This window comes from Limulus polyphemus, unplaced genomic scaffold (assembly GCF_000517525.1).
Source record: "Limulus polyphemus unplaced genomic scaffold, Limulus_polyphemus-2.1.2 Scaffold162, whole genome shotgun sequence".
Taxonomy (NCBI): Eukaryota; Metazoa; Arthropoda; class Merostomata; order Xiphosura; family Limulidae; genus Limulus; species Limulus polyphemus.
Window position 1 is genome coordinate 909,775 of NW_013665772.1, and position 16,341 is coordinate 926,115.

The following is a 16,341-nucleotide window of genomic DNA, read 5'->3' on the forward strand; positions in this document are numbered from 1 at the left end:
AGCTGTAGTATCTGGCTCCTGGGCGGAAGTTATGTAAATTCATGATTAATGAAAGGTTATCTTAGGACATGAAAAGTTGTAATTGTAAAAAACGCCCATAAAGACTGCAAAACACAAAATGTGAAACCGCAAGTATGCATGTATCTCCGCATGGACCCAATAAACCTTCATAATTATTATATTTATAGAGATTCATTATATTTTGGGGGTATTCTATTTGCTTGAAATATAACAGTTTTGGCTGTTTGTATTTATTATGGATTTTTAATGGGATAATGTAATAAAATCTAACATATTTTTGCTTACCTTTATTTTTTTATTTTTGATTACTTGGAGAACAATCTTTTTACAAAAACACCTAATTACTGTCTTGGTTTAAATAATGTTTCTAACGTGCTCCTGATATTAACACTGATGAGAGCAGAAGAGGCGCGTTTTCTAGGAAATAAAACCACGCTTTGTTATCGACCATCACAGGACACTACAGCGTTTTAAAGGTAAAGCAATAGTACAGGTCTAAAAGATAAATTTTTATCACGTTTGTGATTCTGTAAAGGTCAATATTAGCTTCTAATCAGAGCAAGCTACCTACATACGTCAAAATAAAACTAAATATAAACCCATTAATGAATATATTTTATTAAATATATTTTTATGTTCTTACTTGCAAAGGTTATTAAAGTGCGTATTTCGGCTGTAAACTTAGAGTTGACAGACCAAATCGAATCGGATAACTAAATCTCATGATTTCAATATTCTCAAGAAATATAAGCTTCTTAGTATTTAACAGTATTTTGTGTGATGTGACCTCTAGTGGCAAATTAACAAGTTTAGTGTTAAGTATGCAACAATACTTCGGATATCCATATTATTTAAAACAAATATGTTCAAACCTTTAAGCCTGTTATTCTTACACATACACACGTTACAAACTTTTACAAGGAGGCCGTAAACTTTGTACAGACAATTATATTAAAACTAACAATAAAACAATGATGACATACATCAACACAACCGCTGTAAAAAAAAAAAAAAACTTAGTACCCGAAATTTTTAAACATCTGAGAGGGCATTAATTTTAACATTATTTATTTTTAAACATCATGATTATATTATGATTATAAAAATGTTATAATCAAGGAATATAACATAGCAGTGGTGAGCAAACTAAACTAATGCGTACGGCCCTCATACACCATCACAAAAATATTACATTTGAACAAACAAAATGAGCTATATATGAAACATATTGATGTTCACCTAGCAACAAGCTTTACGTCTATCTATCTACTATGCAATATACAAAAACAAATAGTCAGAGATTACATTATAACTTTTTAGTGTTAATGCACCTGAACTTAACCTGTTGTTATCACTTATAGATAGCATTAACTTTTGGAAACTATAGTGTGTTGTTATGATAAGTTATTTTTCTTATAATGTAGGAGGGCCTCGGGGTATACATCAGGCTAAGAGGCCGCTTGCGACCTGCGGGTCGTCTACGACTGTGCTAGAGTCATCAGGGTTGCAACCAAACTTCATGGGGGAGGGGGGGGGGGAGTAACCAATGTTGTTAACTATTGTGAGAACTTTCAAGAGGCTTGGGGAACTGTGGACTTAATCCAACCTGGGAGAGAGGTAAATGCGCCTGTGAGAGTTATCTCATTTATTTGTACGCATCGGCTCCATGACCTTGTATCCCAAATAAATGGATTTTAATTAACCTTGACTGGAGATAATAAAACATTTTCTGACAAATGATGATGACAAAACCTTGTCGAAACGTTGTACATTTGCTGTTATGTTAAACTTATATTAAAGTTTTTCTTTATTACCCATTCAAGCCGTCTCCAGTCATTTTAGGTTTGTTTGTAATTAAGCACAAAGCTACATAGTGGGATATCTGTGCTCTGCCCACCACGGGTATCGAAACCCGGATTCTAGCGTTGTAAGTCCGCAGACATACCGCTGTGCCACTGGGGGGGGGGCTTAGCTTTAGGATTGATGAAACGACGGTTCGAAAGCTTTTCGTCTTCAGTTCAGTGTGTGTATGGTGTAGTCGGTAGTATTCTGGTGGATTGTGGAGAGCGTGTCTTGATTGGTTGGTTTATTTCTGTTTGGAAACGTCGTCCTCTACACTTGTGTCTCTGCAACATGCAGTTGCCAGCCCATTCAACAAAGTTTCATCATGAATACTCTGCCTAAACAATCTATCAAAGCTTTATAATTGTTTCAGAGAGTCTTTTATATCCCTTTTGCCAGTCCAACTGGCGAGTTCTAATAATGAACGAAAGTACTCTTGGGCTGTGACTTGTAGAAAACAAAAAAGATATCTAAAATGTTGCCTTTTATTTTGTATTTGCATTGAACAATTTAAGAGAAATAAAATAAAAAAAGAGACATCTGCAGCTAACGTGATATTTATCGTAAATTTTGGGCTTGTTTGTTTTTAACGTTAAGTCAGTTTAAATCGCATTATTATTTGTTTAATAGTAACTTGACAAACAAAGATTTATAAGCATAATAAAAATTAGTTCATGTTGAGAACATACTAAATGTTTCTGAAGAGGACAGACTAATATTCCATTGAAATATGTAGTACGTTCATTACGAAAAAATAATCATTATGCTTATACATTGTTTTTGTCTTATTTGTTTGTAGATAAGCACAAACTACACGTAGGCTATCTGCACTGCGCCCATTACAGGTACCGAAACGCAGTTTTACCGTTATAAACCTTCAGACTTTCCGCTGAGCCCCTGGAGGCGACGTTGTTGGTCGATTTACATAATGTGTTCTTTAAATAAGCAACTATACTTTGTTGTACGTGTATATTTTGTCCAATGAGGCTTTTTGCGTAATATAAAATCTCATTAGATCATTTGCAATATACTATGCAAAGTACTACATTAATTGCTATTTCAATCATTTCGTACCAGCAAATATAGCTGTGATTAAAATTATTATCAGTGCTATTGTAACTTTTACTTCACTGCCCATTATTGAAATGAACTTCACAATTACAGATGGCACTACAATCGTTCAGTGCAAAATTAATAACGTTGGATGAGTTTAGTCAATAAACGAGTTAGTGGTAAAATAGATACTAGAATTGTGGAAATGAAAACTTAAACAACATCTGCAGTTCAGGTTTTAAGAAAAACAGTTATTTTGGTTCAATAAAAATAGTTAAAACTTGTTGAAATACTGAACAAAAATCGTCTAGGTAAGGTAGAACTTACGCAGTAATACACTGATAACGATATTTATAATGGCCCTGACTGATTGAGGGTGTAAATTATGTATATTGTGATATCATTAACAATATGAATATCTGACTGTTTGAATTTAACTTTAAGTATAAGTATGTTAATAATGACATTTGCAAGCTTTCACGTTAACGTGATGTACAGTACAATTAATGATGATGATTATTAAACTATTAATATTATTATATATCTAAAATTATTTTTCTCAATTAAAATTTTAGTTTTACTTTGCTAATGTAACGGTAAAATTATTTTAATTTTAATTTAGGTAGCCTTGGTTTTCCTTGACTGTAAGTTGCTAGTTAATTACCTCATAAATTTTGAAAGCCGAAAATTCTTTTCTTTGAGCACTGTGGCACTAGCAGGAAGAAAACTATAATGTATAAGAAAGTACATCCCATTTGTTTTACACATTAAGTGTACCATTTTTTCATACATGTTTAACATTTTTTTGTTACTTTAACGTGTTATTTGTAAACTCTACCAGTAAGACAGCTTGCACATTTGCAAAAGTATTTTTATCTTCATTTTTTCCAAAAAACATCTCTCCTTCTTTTTCTTGCATTCATATTTCCAATGTGATGCCAGAGAATAACTATGATATTCAATGGTCTTAAGTCAGTCAACAGTGTATGCAATGCCTATTGATACATTAATTTTTTTCTAGCAGTTTGTGATTTTCAAGATTAAAGTAATGAAAAAATAAAGTCCAATGTTATGAAAAATTTTAAACTGTACAAAAAAAAGCTGTCAGAATGACATGCATTCTCAAACTGCTTTATTAAATGAATAGCACTGTTATATGAATAATTCAGTACTGTAACTTATGGTTCTCATAAATATAACACTTTTGGCTCTGCAATTACAATCTTATGAAGTTATTGGCAAAAGTTTAGGTTTTTTTATTATATTATAATAGCATTCTTGCTTTTTTTGAGTGAGGGCACCTTGGTTAAAGTTGTTTATCTTGATTTTCAAATAGCTTTGAAAGGCATTAAACAAATCATTTAATTTTAAGAAAACCAGTTGACATTAATAAAAATGTAAGAAAGGGTGTTTGAAAGTAAAATATTATGATATATAGGGCAATTTAGGGTTAGAGAAGTGATGAAGTTAGAATTTTTGAAGAAGTATTGTGTTTTTTCATTAGAAGAATGTCCACATGTTAGAGTGCAGAGATGGGGTACTAGAATGATATCTTATTTTTTAAAAAATAGTTTTGTTTGGGGGTTTAAAGATATGAACTTGTTAATATACATATGTGAAATAGAGATGATTGAAGTTTTTAGAATTTTCAGACTACCTTTTCATGGTTTCTTCAAGCCAAGTTGAGAAGTGTCTTCCTTTTTCTAAATCTTTGAAAAAATTAAAGATGATTGAGGGAAAAAACACTGTATCTAAGGAAAGGAAATTTTCATAAGACTATACATTGTTGTTAAAAGTAAAAAATTACTGGCCTCAAACCATATTTGGGGGACATTGACTTACACTTCTTTCAAATTATGACAAAATATTTTGTGTCATTTTTCTAATGCACATCACTAATCATTACATTCTATATATTTCTGGATTTTAAAAGCATTTTGAAAGCAGAATCATTTAAAAAAAATCAAAATACAGTTTTAGTTGTTGATCATGCGAATCAAAAATGAGCCAAAAGTGAGTATACAGAATTTTTCTAGATCTAACACACTTAAGAGTTATTAATGTTAAAACTTAGCCAAAATAAATTGTGATGCTTGTATATAATGCAGTTTACTTTAAAGAACATTAGAAAAAGCAAGGTAACCAACAGGTATTCAGACCATTAAGCCAGCCCATGCACACCAAAACCAAATTAAATGCAGCTCTTTATATCCCTATACCTAAAAGCATTGGGACCAAAAAGAAATAAAAACTCCTAAGAACTCTAAAATGGAAACACCACAGCATCAGGTGAACATTGCAAAAGATTGTAGCTTAAACCAAACAGTGTACCTTTTGTTGAAGAAGTGTAAAGGATGGGTCTTCATAAGGACTGTTTTTGGGCCCTACCACGAATTTCAGTCACTGGAACACAATTGATACCAACTTCAAAAACATCTTTTGTTTACAGTTATCAGATGCTATTAAGGGAAAAACTGGGGAAAAACATGTACACAAAATCAAAAATATTTGTTCTTTAAACTATTGATGTGATTTGAAAGAGTATGTAGAGATGTTAAATGTACAAATCCACAATGATCATGTTGTGTTGTCACTAGAATCTTAGTTGTCTGTGTCATCAGACCTACCACTCCACCCTGCTGCATCAGTGATATGATCTTGAAATTTTCCAGAAACCCTGTGCAGGTGGACTGCTGTCACATTTTCCACACTTAGACATGCCTGTTGGTCAATCTTGACAAATGAAGAGAATGAATAGTAGATGTCACAGTATACATGAATATTCAGTGTCACAGTTTCTAAGTATTACAGCATTCATGATGACATATTTATTGTCCTTACACCATGAGCACGTGTTAATATGACATTTATTTTCCTATATAATGTTTTTGCCCTATTACATATAGTATGCAAATATTATGGTGGTACATGCCTGTTCTTGGTGTTAAAGTTGAGTCTGTTTGTATGTAAATGACTGAGTTTTGGTGGAAATCAATACCCATAATATGCACTCCATATCAATAAAAACATTGCACAAATCTTCATATTGACTTGTCAGGAGATGGGGCTGTATAGGGACCCATTCTTTGGGCTTCAAAAGCTGAAGCATATTATTTTTGTCTTCAGTTGTTTTCTTTTGAAAAAGAGGAGAATTAGAGCTAATACAATCAAAGTACCCCAAATTATTAAGGAAATTGATAAGGTTAGTGTATTGGAACTGCTCTTGTTAAATTCTGAAGGCAGTAGGACGAGAAGACGTAAATTAAAGATTTTGAAAGGTCAGTTTTATTTCTCCAATAGGTGGGAAGTCTGTGGAACAAATTCTATCTAATATATTTAATCGTAGAAGCTACAACTTCACATGAGTTCCAGAATATTAAAGTGTTGATGACTGTTTGGGGAATTACCTGCAGGTTTATTGATCAGCTTTTATTTAATATAGCATTCTTGTATAGACAACAAAGGACCATTTTGTCCTTGAAGTCTGTCCTTGCACACCAGTCCTTAAGAAAAGAAATAATTTAAATTCTCTCATAATTTTTCAGTTAGTCTTTAATTTTCCTCTTAAACTCCTGTCAAGTGCTGGCCACTACAACTGCCAGTGGCAATTCATTCTATAAGTAATTCACCCTGTTAGAAAAATAAAACTGTCTTAACTGGGGCCTAGCCTATCTTTTCCAAATATTAAGCTTGTGTCCTTTCATCCTATTGTCTTTAGAATACAGCACAAAGAAATTGAAAGACCTCTATCATATTTACTCCTAAGATAATCTTGTAACTTCTGTAAGATGAATTCTTAACTTACTTTTCACAATAGAAAATAAGAGATCTTATCCTTTTTGGATAACCCTATTGTTCCAATACATCCTAGTTATTACCCTCCTCTGAGCTCTTTCTAGTGAATCGGTATCAATTTTTACATTAGAAGATCAAACTGTTTGCACTATTCTAAGTGACTCCTAGTGATTTGTATAGAGATAATTAGCTCTTTTCACTTGTAGTCAACATATCTCTAAATACACTCCAAAATTCTATTAGCTTTAATACTAATAACAGAATATTTCTTCAATATCCTGAGTGATTTACCCACCACTACACTAATATCCTTTTCTTAAGTTATTCTATTAAATGGGATCCCTAATTTATCAAACTGGTGATCCAAGTTATAACCCAGATGCATTACTTTACACAAACTATATTCAAAAGGTCACTGGCCAAATATTTGTTCAACTTTACAGATTGATCCAAGTCATTTTGCAGTATTTCGACATCTTCAATACATCTTGTGGTATATGAGAATTAAACATCATTATCACTCTTACCAATTTACTAATTATACTGCATTCAATATAATTAATGTAAATAAGAAAAAGCAGCTTTTAACCGTTGTGTATAGATTTCAGTTTGTACCCAGATAAGCCGTAAATATGAATCCCACTGTGGGATATATATATATATATATATGTGTGTACATCTACTGCCTATTGCATATTTTTAAGAACCGTTCCTTGTTCACTAGCAACATGTGTTCCACTTCTGGTAGGAACAGAACTTGGTCTGTTCCTTATTTTGCTTGGATGCATAAATGCTTTAAAAACCTTAGTTTCTGACTTTAGGAAAATGTTGAAGATTATAGAACTCCAACAAGTGTTTATTGTTTTAGAGCTGTTCAGATGGCTACCCTAAATAAATGTTGGAGTAGTAGAATAATAAAAATAAAAATTGGAATATTAAAAGCAGTAAATATACTCTGTACAGATCCAGTTTTGTTTTATGTTTCTTTGTTGGAGCTATAAGTTTTTGGAATGGTTTAATTGATGAAGAGGTGTGTGTATGTGTGTGTGTGTTGCAATAGTTGTGAAGGGCTATTGTTATATTTACTGGTATTTCTGTTTAATTGGGTTTGTAGGGTTTATTGTCAGTAACCTTACATATTATTATAAAACAGTTTAACCCTTCAAACTCTTTATTCCCTATATATGTTAATGAAGCTTGTGTATTTTAATAGTGTGTATGCTCTCACATGCATCATTTAGACATTTTATTTGTCATTAAAGCTGTGTGATTAACTCAATTAATTGATACAATTGATTACCTATGAACATTGGTTACTTTGCTTAGTGTTACTTAAAATAATTTATTAGTCAAAAGTACAATTAAATCAATGATAATCATGAAAATAATTAAGTAATCAAAATATTGCCATTATGATTTCTCATTATTACTTTTGATTAATTCAAGGTCGTTAGGCTTAATCAATTAGTGTTTTCCATTATTACTATTTTCAGTTATTGTAACTGTCAAAGTCTCATTTGAGAATAATTGATTAGTTTAATATAATTGATTAACGAGCCCATTGATTAGACAATTAATGAGCTCCACTTATTGCCCAGTTCTACGTATCATGTAAAAGTAATGGGCTTTCACTCATGGTGCTTACTGATCACATATTACCTGTAGCTGTGTGATTATTAAATGTTAGATGTTCTGTTGTTGAAATGGAATACAATATGAAATGTACAATTATGCCAGAAAAAAATGTATTGTGTTAATGTCAGTAGTATTTCATTATACTAAAGACAGTTAAATTTATTTATGAAAAAGTGTGATTGATAGTACAGAAACAGGTGTGAAAAGTTTAATGTTTGAGTGTTGAGTGAACTGAAGCTGTCTTCATGTGATTAAGATCTGTGATGACATATTCATGGGCATCATGAGTTCGTATAATCCATAATTTTATTCTCTGGCTAAATCTTGTGAGATATTATTGGGTTTATGGCTGAAAATATTGTTAATAGTGAAGTTACCTTACTGTTGAAACAATGCATTTATAAGTAAGAACGTAATGGAATTATATTTAATTAGCTATGCTCAATACCACTTTAATTTTTTTGTTCTAAGTAAGTAGCTTGTTTGATCAGAAGTTAAATGTTAACTTAAAATATATTTTAAAAGTGTTTATTAAACAAATTTTATTTTGAAGAAAAGTTTAAACTTCAATTATATAATATTCAAACAAATCTTTTACAGATGCAGCCTTGAAACATGTAAAACAAAGTATTTTCACCGATATACTAAAATGGTGCTTCATGTAGATTTTTAGTTTGTGTTAATGAAAGGGAAGCAACTCTTCCCACTCTTAGTTATACATGAACCATATTGATTGCAAAGAATATTATATGTTTTTGGCTCATGAGTTATAGATTTTTGTTTGTGTATTTGTTCAGTAAAATTTGAGGTACATGTGTATATGTAAAATAAGACAACTGAGGAACTCATGATACATAAATTATTTTAGTACACGTTCTATTATATTTTTGCTACACTTGTTCAGTACAATAGAATCTATTGTGATTGTTATCTTTCCAGAATATGTTGTTTTTTTTATCTTTGTTGTGTCTTATATTGAAAAAAAGTATGATTTAAAAATTTTATTCAGAAACATTACTCACCTCACTGCACCACAAAGAGCTATTACCTTGCATGCACTGCTGTGTAAATTACTTCTCATTATCTTGCATGCACTGCTGTGTAAGTAAGTTACTGCTCATGACATCCACACACTGCTGTGTAAGTAAATTACTGCTCATTACCTCCACACATTGCTGTGTACATGACTGCCGATCATGCTACAAGCCTTAAATGAAGAGTTGAGCTGTCACCTTACTGGTTGATGTGGCCTCCTGATATTATTTACATAAATGCTGGAGTTGAGCTGTCACCTTACTGGATAATGTGGCCTCCTGATACCATTTACTCACACACAATAGTTGAACTGTCACCTTACTGGATGATGTGGCATCCTGATACCATTTACATAAACACTGGAGTTGAGCCATAAAATTTGCAGTTCATCCCTTCGATTGGGAAACCTCATCCTGCCCTCACATGGATGTTGGTACTTGCTAAGAGATTTTGGATTAGAGTGAACCAATCACCATAAGTCCTCACATGAGTTGAATCCATGTGATTGACATTTTTTCGATACCAGATGTCAATTCCTGGATCGATAGATCAGCGGTGATCCTCATGTCGTACCCAGAAATCGGTGCAGGTCATAATCCCCGATTCTTGAGTTTGAGGTGAAGATTGTATGATCCTCATCCTACCCTCGCATGGGTGTCGGTACCCCACAAGGAGGTTTTGAATGTAGTTGACTTACGAAGTATGGTCCGCTGCACTCTAGCAACTCTACACCTCTCAATTCCTTATGTCTTACACATTCCACACATGGGCGAAGAGTATACCTGGTTAATAAGTGGTGCAGTTTTTTCTCTTCTGATCTTCATATCTATCTATCTCATTTTCAGGGGTATCCTTCAGATGATTTCAAGGGTACTTCTTTGTTCCCTTGCACCAGTCCCTCCTCCTCCTCAGTATGGTATTTTAGCTAAGTAAGTTCTAGGTAAGTACCGTATTGGAAGTTATAATTTTCCTATATTGAAAATGTATTTCCGATAGGTACTTACCTCTTCCACCCTTCCTCCTCTCTTCTCCAGTGCTCACACTTTCTGCCAAACTTCGAAGTGAAGGTTTGGTAGAGGAGTGTAGAGGAAGTCCATGCAGCACATGAGTATATCATGCTACTATTAGTTAATAGATGACGCACGATGATTTACATGAAAAACATGTTGGAATATAGTAATTCCAACAGCGAGGGGGGGAGTGGAAGGCTTGTGGTATGTGTAAAGAAAAAGTTTGCATATAGATGGCAGCACTGAATGATAATAGCTAATCTTGTGGGTGAAGGTAAGTACCTATTGGAAATACATTTTCAGCATAGGAAAATTATAACTTTGGGGAAAATTTACCCTTATGCACTTGGAGCCATGTGATACCTTTTGTCTGCATGTAGCGGAAATAAAAACCTGTTGTTTCAGTTGAACTTTAGGCAGAGTGTACATAGTATGTTTGAGAACTTAAATGGACTGCATCCACCTGTTGAAAAAAAAAGTGACAACAGCATAGATGCCAAAACATCAAAATAGAAATATGATACAAATATTTTCATGTGACAAGAACCTTATACAAATAGTAGTAGCATATAAATGGGGGTTTATTTTTGGTGAAGGGAGAAGGACCAAAGCGAATAATGCAAAGTGTAATACTTGTGACTTGATATGACCGTATGAAAAGCTAAAGTAATACTATGTGTAATATCGCATTAAATTTCATCTTACAATTACAAGGTTATTTTCTACAGATGGCTGAGAAGGCTCCAGAGGAATGCTCTGATATTGTGTATTCCTCAGCTAATGACTTAAAGTTTCTCAGGCATGGATTTGTTACAGTCAATGGGGTGCCAACAAGTGTGCTGACATGTGGTCGTTGGCTAGATGAACCTCTTCCAGAAGATGACTCAAAACAAATCCTGATTATTTTCATTCCAGGTCAGTGTATCTTTGGCTATGAAATTGTGTTAACTAGAATTATCTGGATTATACTTGATCCCAGTTCTAATGTTACATCTGTTATACACTGTACTTAGAGATTTGATTTATTTATATATATATATATATATATATATGCATGTGTGTTATTTTTTGTACTAGAAAATTCATTTCTAAGTACTTGTAGTGTACCCAGTTTTTAGAAAAAGACAACAAAGCATTGTACCCAAAAACAATAAGACACAGGCAGTGAACCAATGCATTATAATAAATTCAAAACAAAAGGCAATAGGCAAAGTGACATACCTGTACAACTGATATGCCACAAATTTCTGAGTTGACATGCATCTAAGTGTTCAGCAATACTTGTATTTTTATTTAACACAATTTCCGTATAATATAAATGTACAGCATAATTTTGCTTTGTTCAATATTTTGTAAAAGCAAATTTTAACAATTTATGCTGATGTTTAATAACCCAGTTGAATTTATAATTACTGTACTCATATTTCATTATTTCTTTTTAATTTGGAGTGCTATTTGAAAATTTATAGGTATGAATAGATAATGTTTTCCATGAAGAATTATGTTGTTGAAACAAGAATAACATTTAAAAATGTACAATAACTATAAAAAGGAATTAAATTACAAATAGACACACACCTCTGTAGAACAAGGTGTATATTTAACTAACAAGTAGACATAATTATCATGTTCAACATTATATATCACTCTTTTGCCATTTGATAAACTACAATGATTAAAATTCATGTCACACTGAATTATCATAGAACTAGATAAATAAAGAATGTGATTTTGTCAATTTGTGACATTTATTATGGGTGTTATGTGTTTAGATTGTTGAAATTAAATATCACTCAAGTATTTTAATGTTAGCATTATTAATTACTTTAAGACGTTGTTGTTTTATCCAGAAAAATTTGTTTTTATGTTTTTAATTTTTTTTAAATTGTTTTAAAATTTGTCAATATTAACTGTTTAAAACCATAATTTGAATAGCTTTAAAAGACAGAATATTGCTTGTATTACCAAAGTACAATTCTCAGGACATACAAAAATGTAAAATATATTATACTGACATGAATTTATCTATTTTAATATGTAGAGGTTTAATCTGTGAAACTTTTTCATAAATCCTTACTTCTGATTTAAAATTGTTGTTGTTTTTGCTAATTGTTTGGAAAATGCACTTTTTTTGAAAGAAATTGAAAGTTTTACTCACATGTGAAATAAAAAATACAGTATAAATGCTTGAATTAAATCAGAGTGCCATCTAGGATAATTTCAGCATCTAACATGTTTGAGGCTTTTCATACAATTAAAGACAAGGCAAATTTACTGAAACTATATATTTCATAAAACATCTATTTTGGACTTTTAAGAGTTCTGAAAAAATATATAAAGAATTTTATAATGAAAAAAAAAATTTACTGTAGGCTACAATACTGGAATTATTAGTTACAAAGTAACATGACTGATATAGTAGAATGAATCCTTCACCGCAAGTATGACACTTTCAAACCTTATTATTGAAACATTACTAGAAGTATGAGGTGGTTGTTATTCTCACAATGCATTCAGATACAAGTCTTACCTGGATTACTTAGTTTACATCTGCTTCTTGCTGAAATTTCCACCAGCTCGGGTACACAATTTGTATGTGACGTGCAGTTTTACCAACATAGGTAGCTTTATAGCTACCACAGGTGTATTTATGTCCAATCCCACGAGCGCGTAAGAATGAATAGTCTTTGGTTTTAACCATGTTTTGAATTCCAAATGTTGACGTAAATACTATTTGTCTTATAATAGTCAACTAATATCCAATAATATCTCTTTAAAACACTTTGCCACTTTTGTGTATGCTTTCACAGGGAAAGGAGGTGAGTCCCAGAAAAGCATACATTTTGTACACATGCTGATATAAAAAAACAGTTCCAAGAAACATGGTAAAAGTTAGAATTTTGTAAGTTAATTCCTTTATATTAAGTTGTGAGTATTCGTGCATATTCTATATTTTATGTTTAAAATATAGGTAATCCAGGTGCGATTGAACACTATGAAGAGTTCATGTGTGCCTTGTATGAAGGTCTACAGCGGGCTGTTCCAATTTGGGGTATCTCCCATGCTGGTCATACAGCTCCACCTCCTCCAGTGAAATTGCCAAAGTTCAGTGGTAAATATTGTAATTAATTTAGGCGTTTTTATTGGGCAGAAAATATGGATGATTATAATGGTTATAACAGTAAGGAAATAAGTGAAATATCTCTGCTTATTATTATTTATCACCATTGAAAAATATGACTCTATAGTTTTGTTCTGCTAATTAATTTTATTGTAATTAATTTTCCTGTACAGTTTTAATGGTTATACCATTTATTTTAAATAACTTTTTATTACGAATACATCAACATAACAATGAAAACAGTGTAACTAAATGATTCAAAATAGTGTTTTAATTGGCTTTGAATTGTTGTAAATGTTTTTCTTCTCAAAACCTTGAATCTTTACTTAAGTGTGATTACATATACAAGTTTATTAATGAGTATCATATATGAGGTGTATATAATGTAAAACAGATATTGTCAAAGGACTTCAACTTACTTCATAATTGTGGCCTTAAGCTGATGTCCTCTTATATCGATATAAAAGTCTCAGGTTTCTGTTAAACCATTTGGTAAAGCATTCCTCTTTTTTGATATTATATGTACTATAAACTCATAAACTTCTTTGTATCTCATAATTAATGCATTATTTGCCTAAGGTTTATTTAGGTAAAGAAAATATGATGGAAACATTCAGACATGCCATCTTTGAATAATTGGTGTAAGAATAGGTATTTTTATTTTAATAGTAAAAAAAATTGTTAATGTACATTTTAACTTTGTTGGCCAATTCTCATGTCACATGTGCAAGATGTCATCATTAGCGAAAATAAATCCTGTAACAGCTAGAAAAACAAAGAAAACATTCTTCTCATCACTGGACTTTTATGAATTGCTTCATGATGCAAATGATATTTTTCAAATAATTAGTACATCTATATACATTTTTAACTCTGTTTATTAGAATATTATGTACTTTTCATATGAGCTTCAGGTAAAAGATGGGTTTCTTGCTGGTCTAATTTGTAGACTGATCCAGGCAAGCTAAGAAAGACAAAATGTTGATGTGGTATATTAATTGTGCTATTAGTTTTTACCCATAAGTAACACCATATACAAAAAAATAATAATGTTTCTTTATTCTATTTATATTTTTAATTATCACTTTGATTAACAACTTTTTGTGTGTGTACGTTTGTGTATATCGAAACAAAAATGTTTTCACATTTACAACTCCTTCCAAATTTGAAAGAAGGATGACCAGTCATCAAAAATACTTGAGCTAAGAGGTCTTTGTATTAAGCTAAAACTTCTGCACTTTTTCCATAAAACTGTGACATTTATGAAATATGAGGAACTGGTGTTATAATAGGTCATATTTCCAATTTAGAAAATGAATACCTGTATTCCTTGGAAGGTCAGGTCAGACACAAGATGGTCTTTTTGAACACTTGTGTTCCTCGAGACAGACAGCTTATTCTAATTGGACATTCCATAGGCTGCTACATAGTGCTGGAGATTCTGAAGCGGCTACCTAGGTTAAATGTGAGCCAAGTTTTATTTTTCTAATTTTATTATTTTAATTTTCCTCATGAATATATAAATTTTTATGAGGTTTACACTGGGAATTGCAGTGCAAAATGGAAACAAATCAAAACATATACTGGCATACAGAAGGTGAAAAGTTTATAGTTTTACTTCAACATTGAAATTATTCAAGTTGATCCAAGAAACTCTTAAATCCCTATTAGTTCTTCCGTATGTAACATGATACTGAGCTAAGCTCGTTCTAAAGGAAACCCAGCTCTCATCATTAATCATGAACAAGAACAAATTTAAAGATATTACTGTATTTCTTTAAAGGTTAAAGTATAGTACATATCTATAGTGTCAGAAATAATCTCATTCTATACAGTATTGATTACATTGTGGCTAAAAAAGGACATTTCAAATACCACAAACCCAAAATGAGAAAAACTTAGCTTTTACTCTGTGTTAATTAAAAGTTTAGTTAAGAGATACTTAAACTGTAGTTATGTGATGATCCCCTCAGTTCTATACTTTTTCATTTTCAGAAACCACTATAAAATTTCAACATATGGCAAACAGTATGGCAGGACTTTCTGAAATTCTTGCCTACAATTTGCAGAAATTAAATATGTTTTTCATTTATATTTACATTTCCTTAAGAAATAATTTTTTTAATTTGTGATAGGAGTCTAGTGTCTATGGAGTATCTTAAAAAGTTCTACGAGTCAGATATTGTAAAAGAATTTAATTTGATTTAGGATTTTTAAACATTTTACATTCAGCTAATGATTGAAGTTAAACACATTGTACAATTATGAATAAACATTTTGATTTTGAAAACTAAAGTCAGTTAAACGACAAAATAAAAAATATTGTAAAAATATTATTAGAAATTCAAAATGTGAAACTTATTAATGTAATACCTAAACTATTTTATTTACAATTATTTGAAATTTGAGTGAACCAATATAACTCGGAATTATAGTCAAGATTATGAGGTCAATCCGATAGACTAACCACATGCACATTCAATTAGTTAGTGGGTGCCTGCTCCTATTTTAGACTTACATTCAAATAATTATCTTTTTGAATCTGTCAATGATTAGATTATGTGTGTAACTCTCTCCTGTCCACTCAAGAAATTTTTGTACTTGAGTTACTTAAAAGAAGCTGCTTCAAAAATGAATTGTTACGACAACGGAAGTCACGCAACGCTGGGAGCACATGTGCTGGAGTTTCTCGACGGATCATGCATTTGCCCACCAGCTCGAGTGTGATCTAGATGCCCTATTTTTTTAGTATATATAAGCCTGGCAAAGAAAGCCAGCGATAGATAGATAATTGAGTCAAGCGAACAGTAGGCACCGTAAGTAAAGTGC

At 31.7% G+C, this 16,341-nt stretch overlaps 1 protein-coding gene across 1 annotated transcript in view; it reads left to right on the top strand.

The window, feature by feature from the left end:
* The first annotated feature begins 3,053 nt into the window (after nucleotides 1–3,053).
* Nucleotides 3,054–16,341, top strand: part of LOC106477087 (lipid droplet-associated hydrolase-like) — a 15,194-nt gene continuing 1,906 nt past the window's right edge. The window contains exons 1-4 of the mRNA XM_022381426.1: nucleotides 3,054–3,227; nucleotides 11,120–11,306; nucleotides 13,363–13,503; nucleotides 14,823–14,977. Of these exons, the coding sequence (XP_022237134.1) occupies nucleotides 11,120–11,306; nucleotides 13,363–13,503; nucleotides 14,823–14,977 (483 nt within the window). The 5' untranslated portion in view covers nucleotides 3,054–3,227. The remainder of the gene's footprint in view (nucleotides 3,228–11,119; nucleotides 11,307–13,362; nucleotides 13,504–14,822; nucleotides 14,978–16,341) is intronic.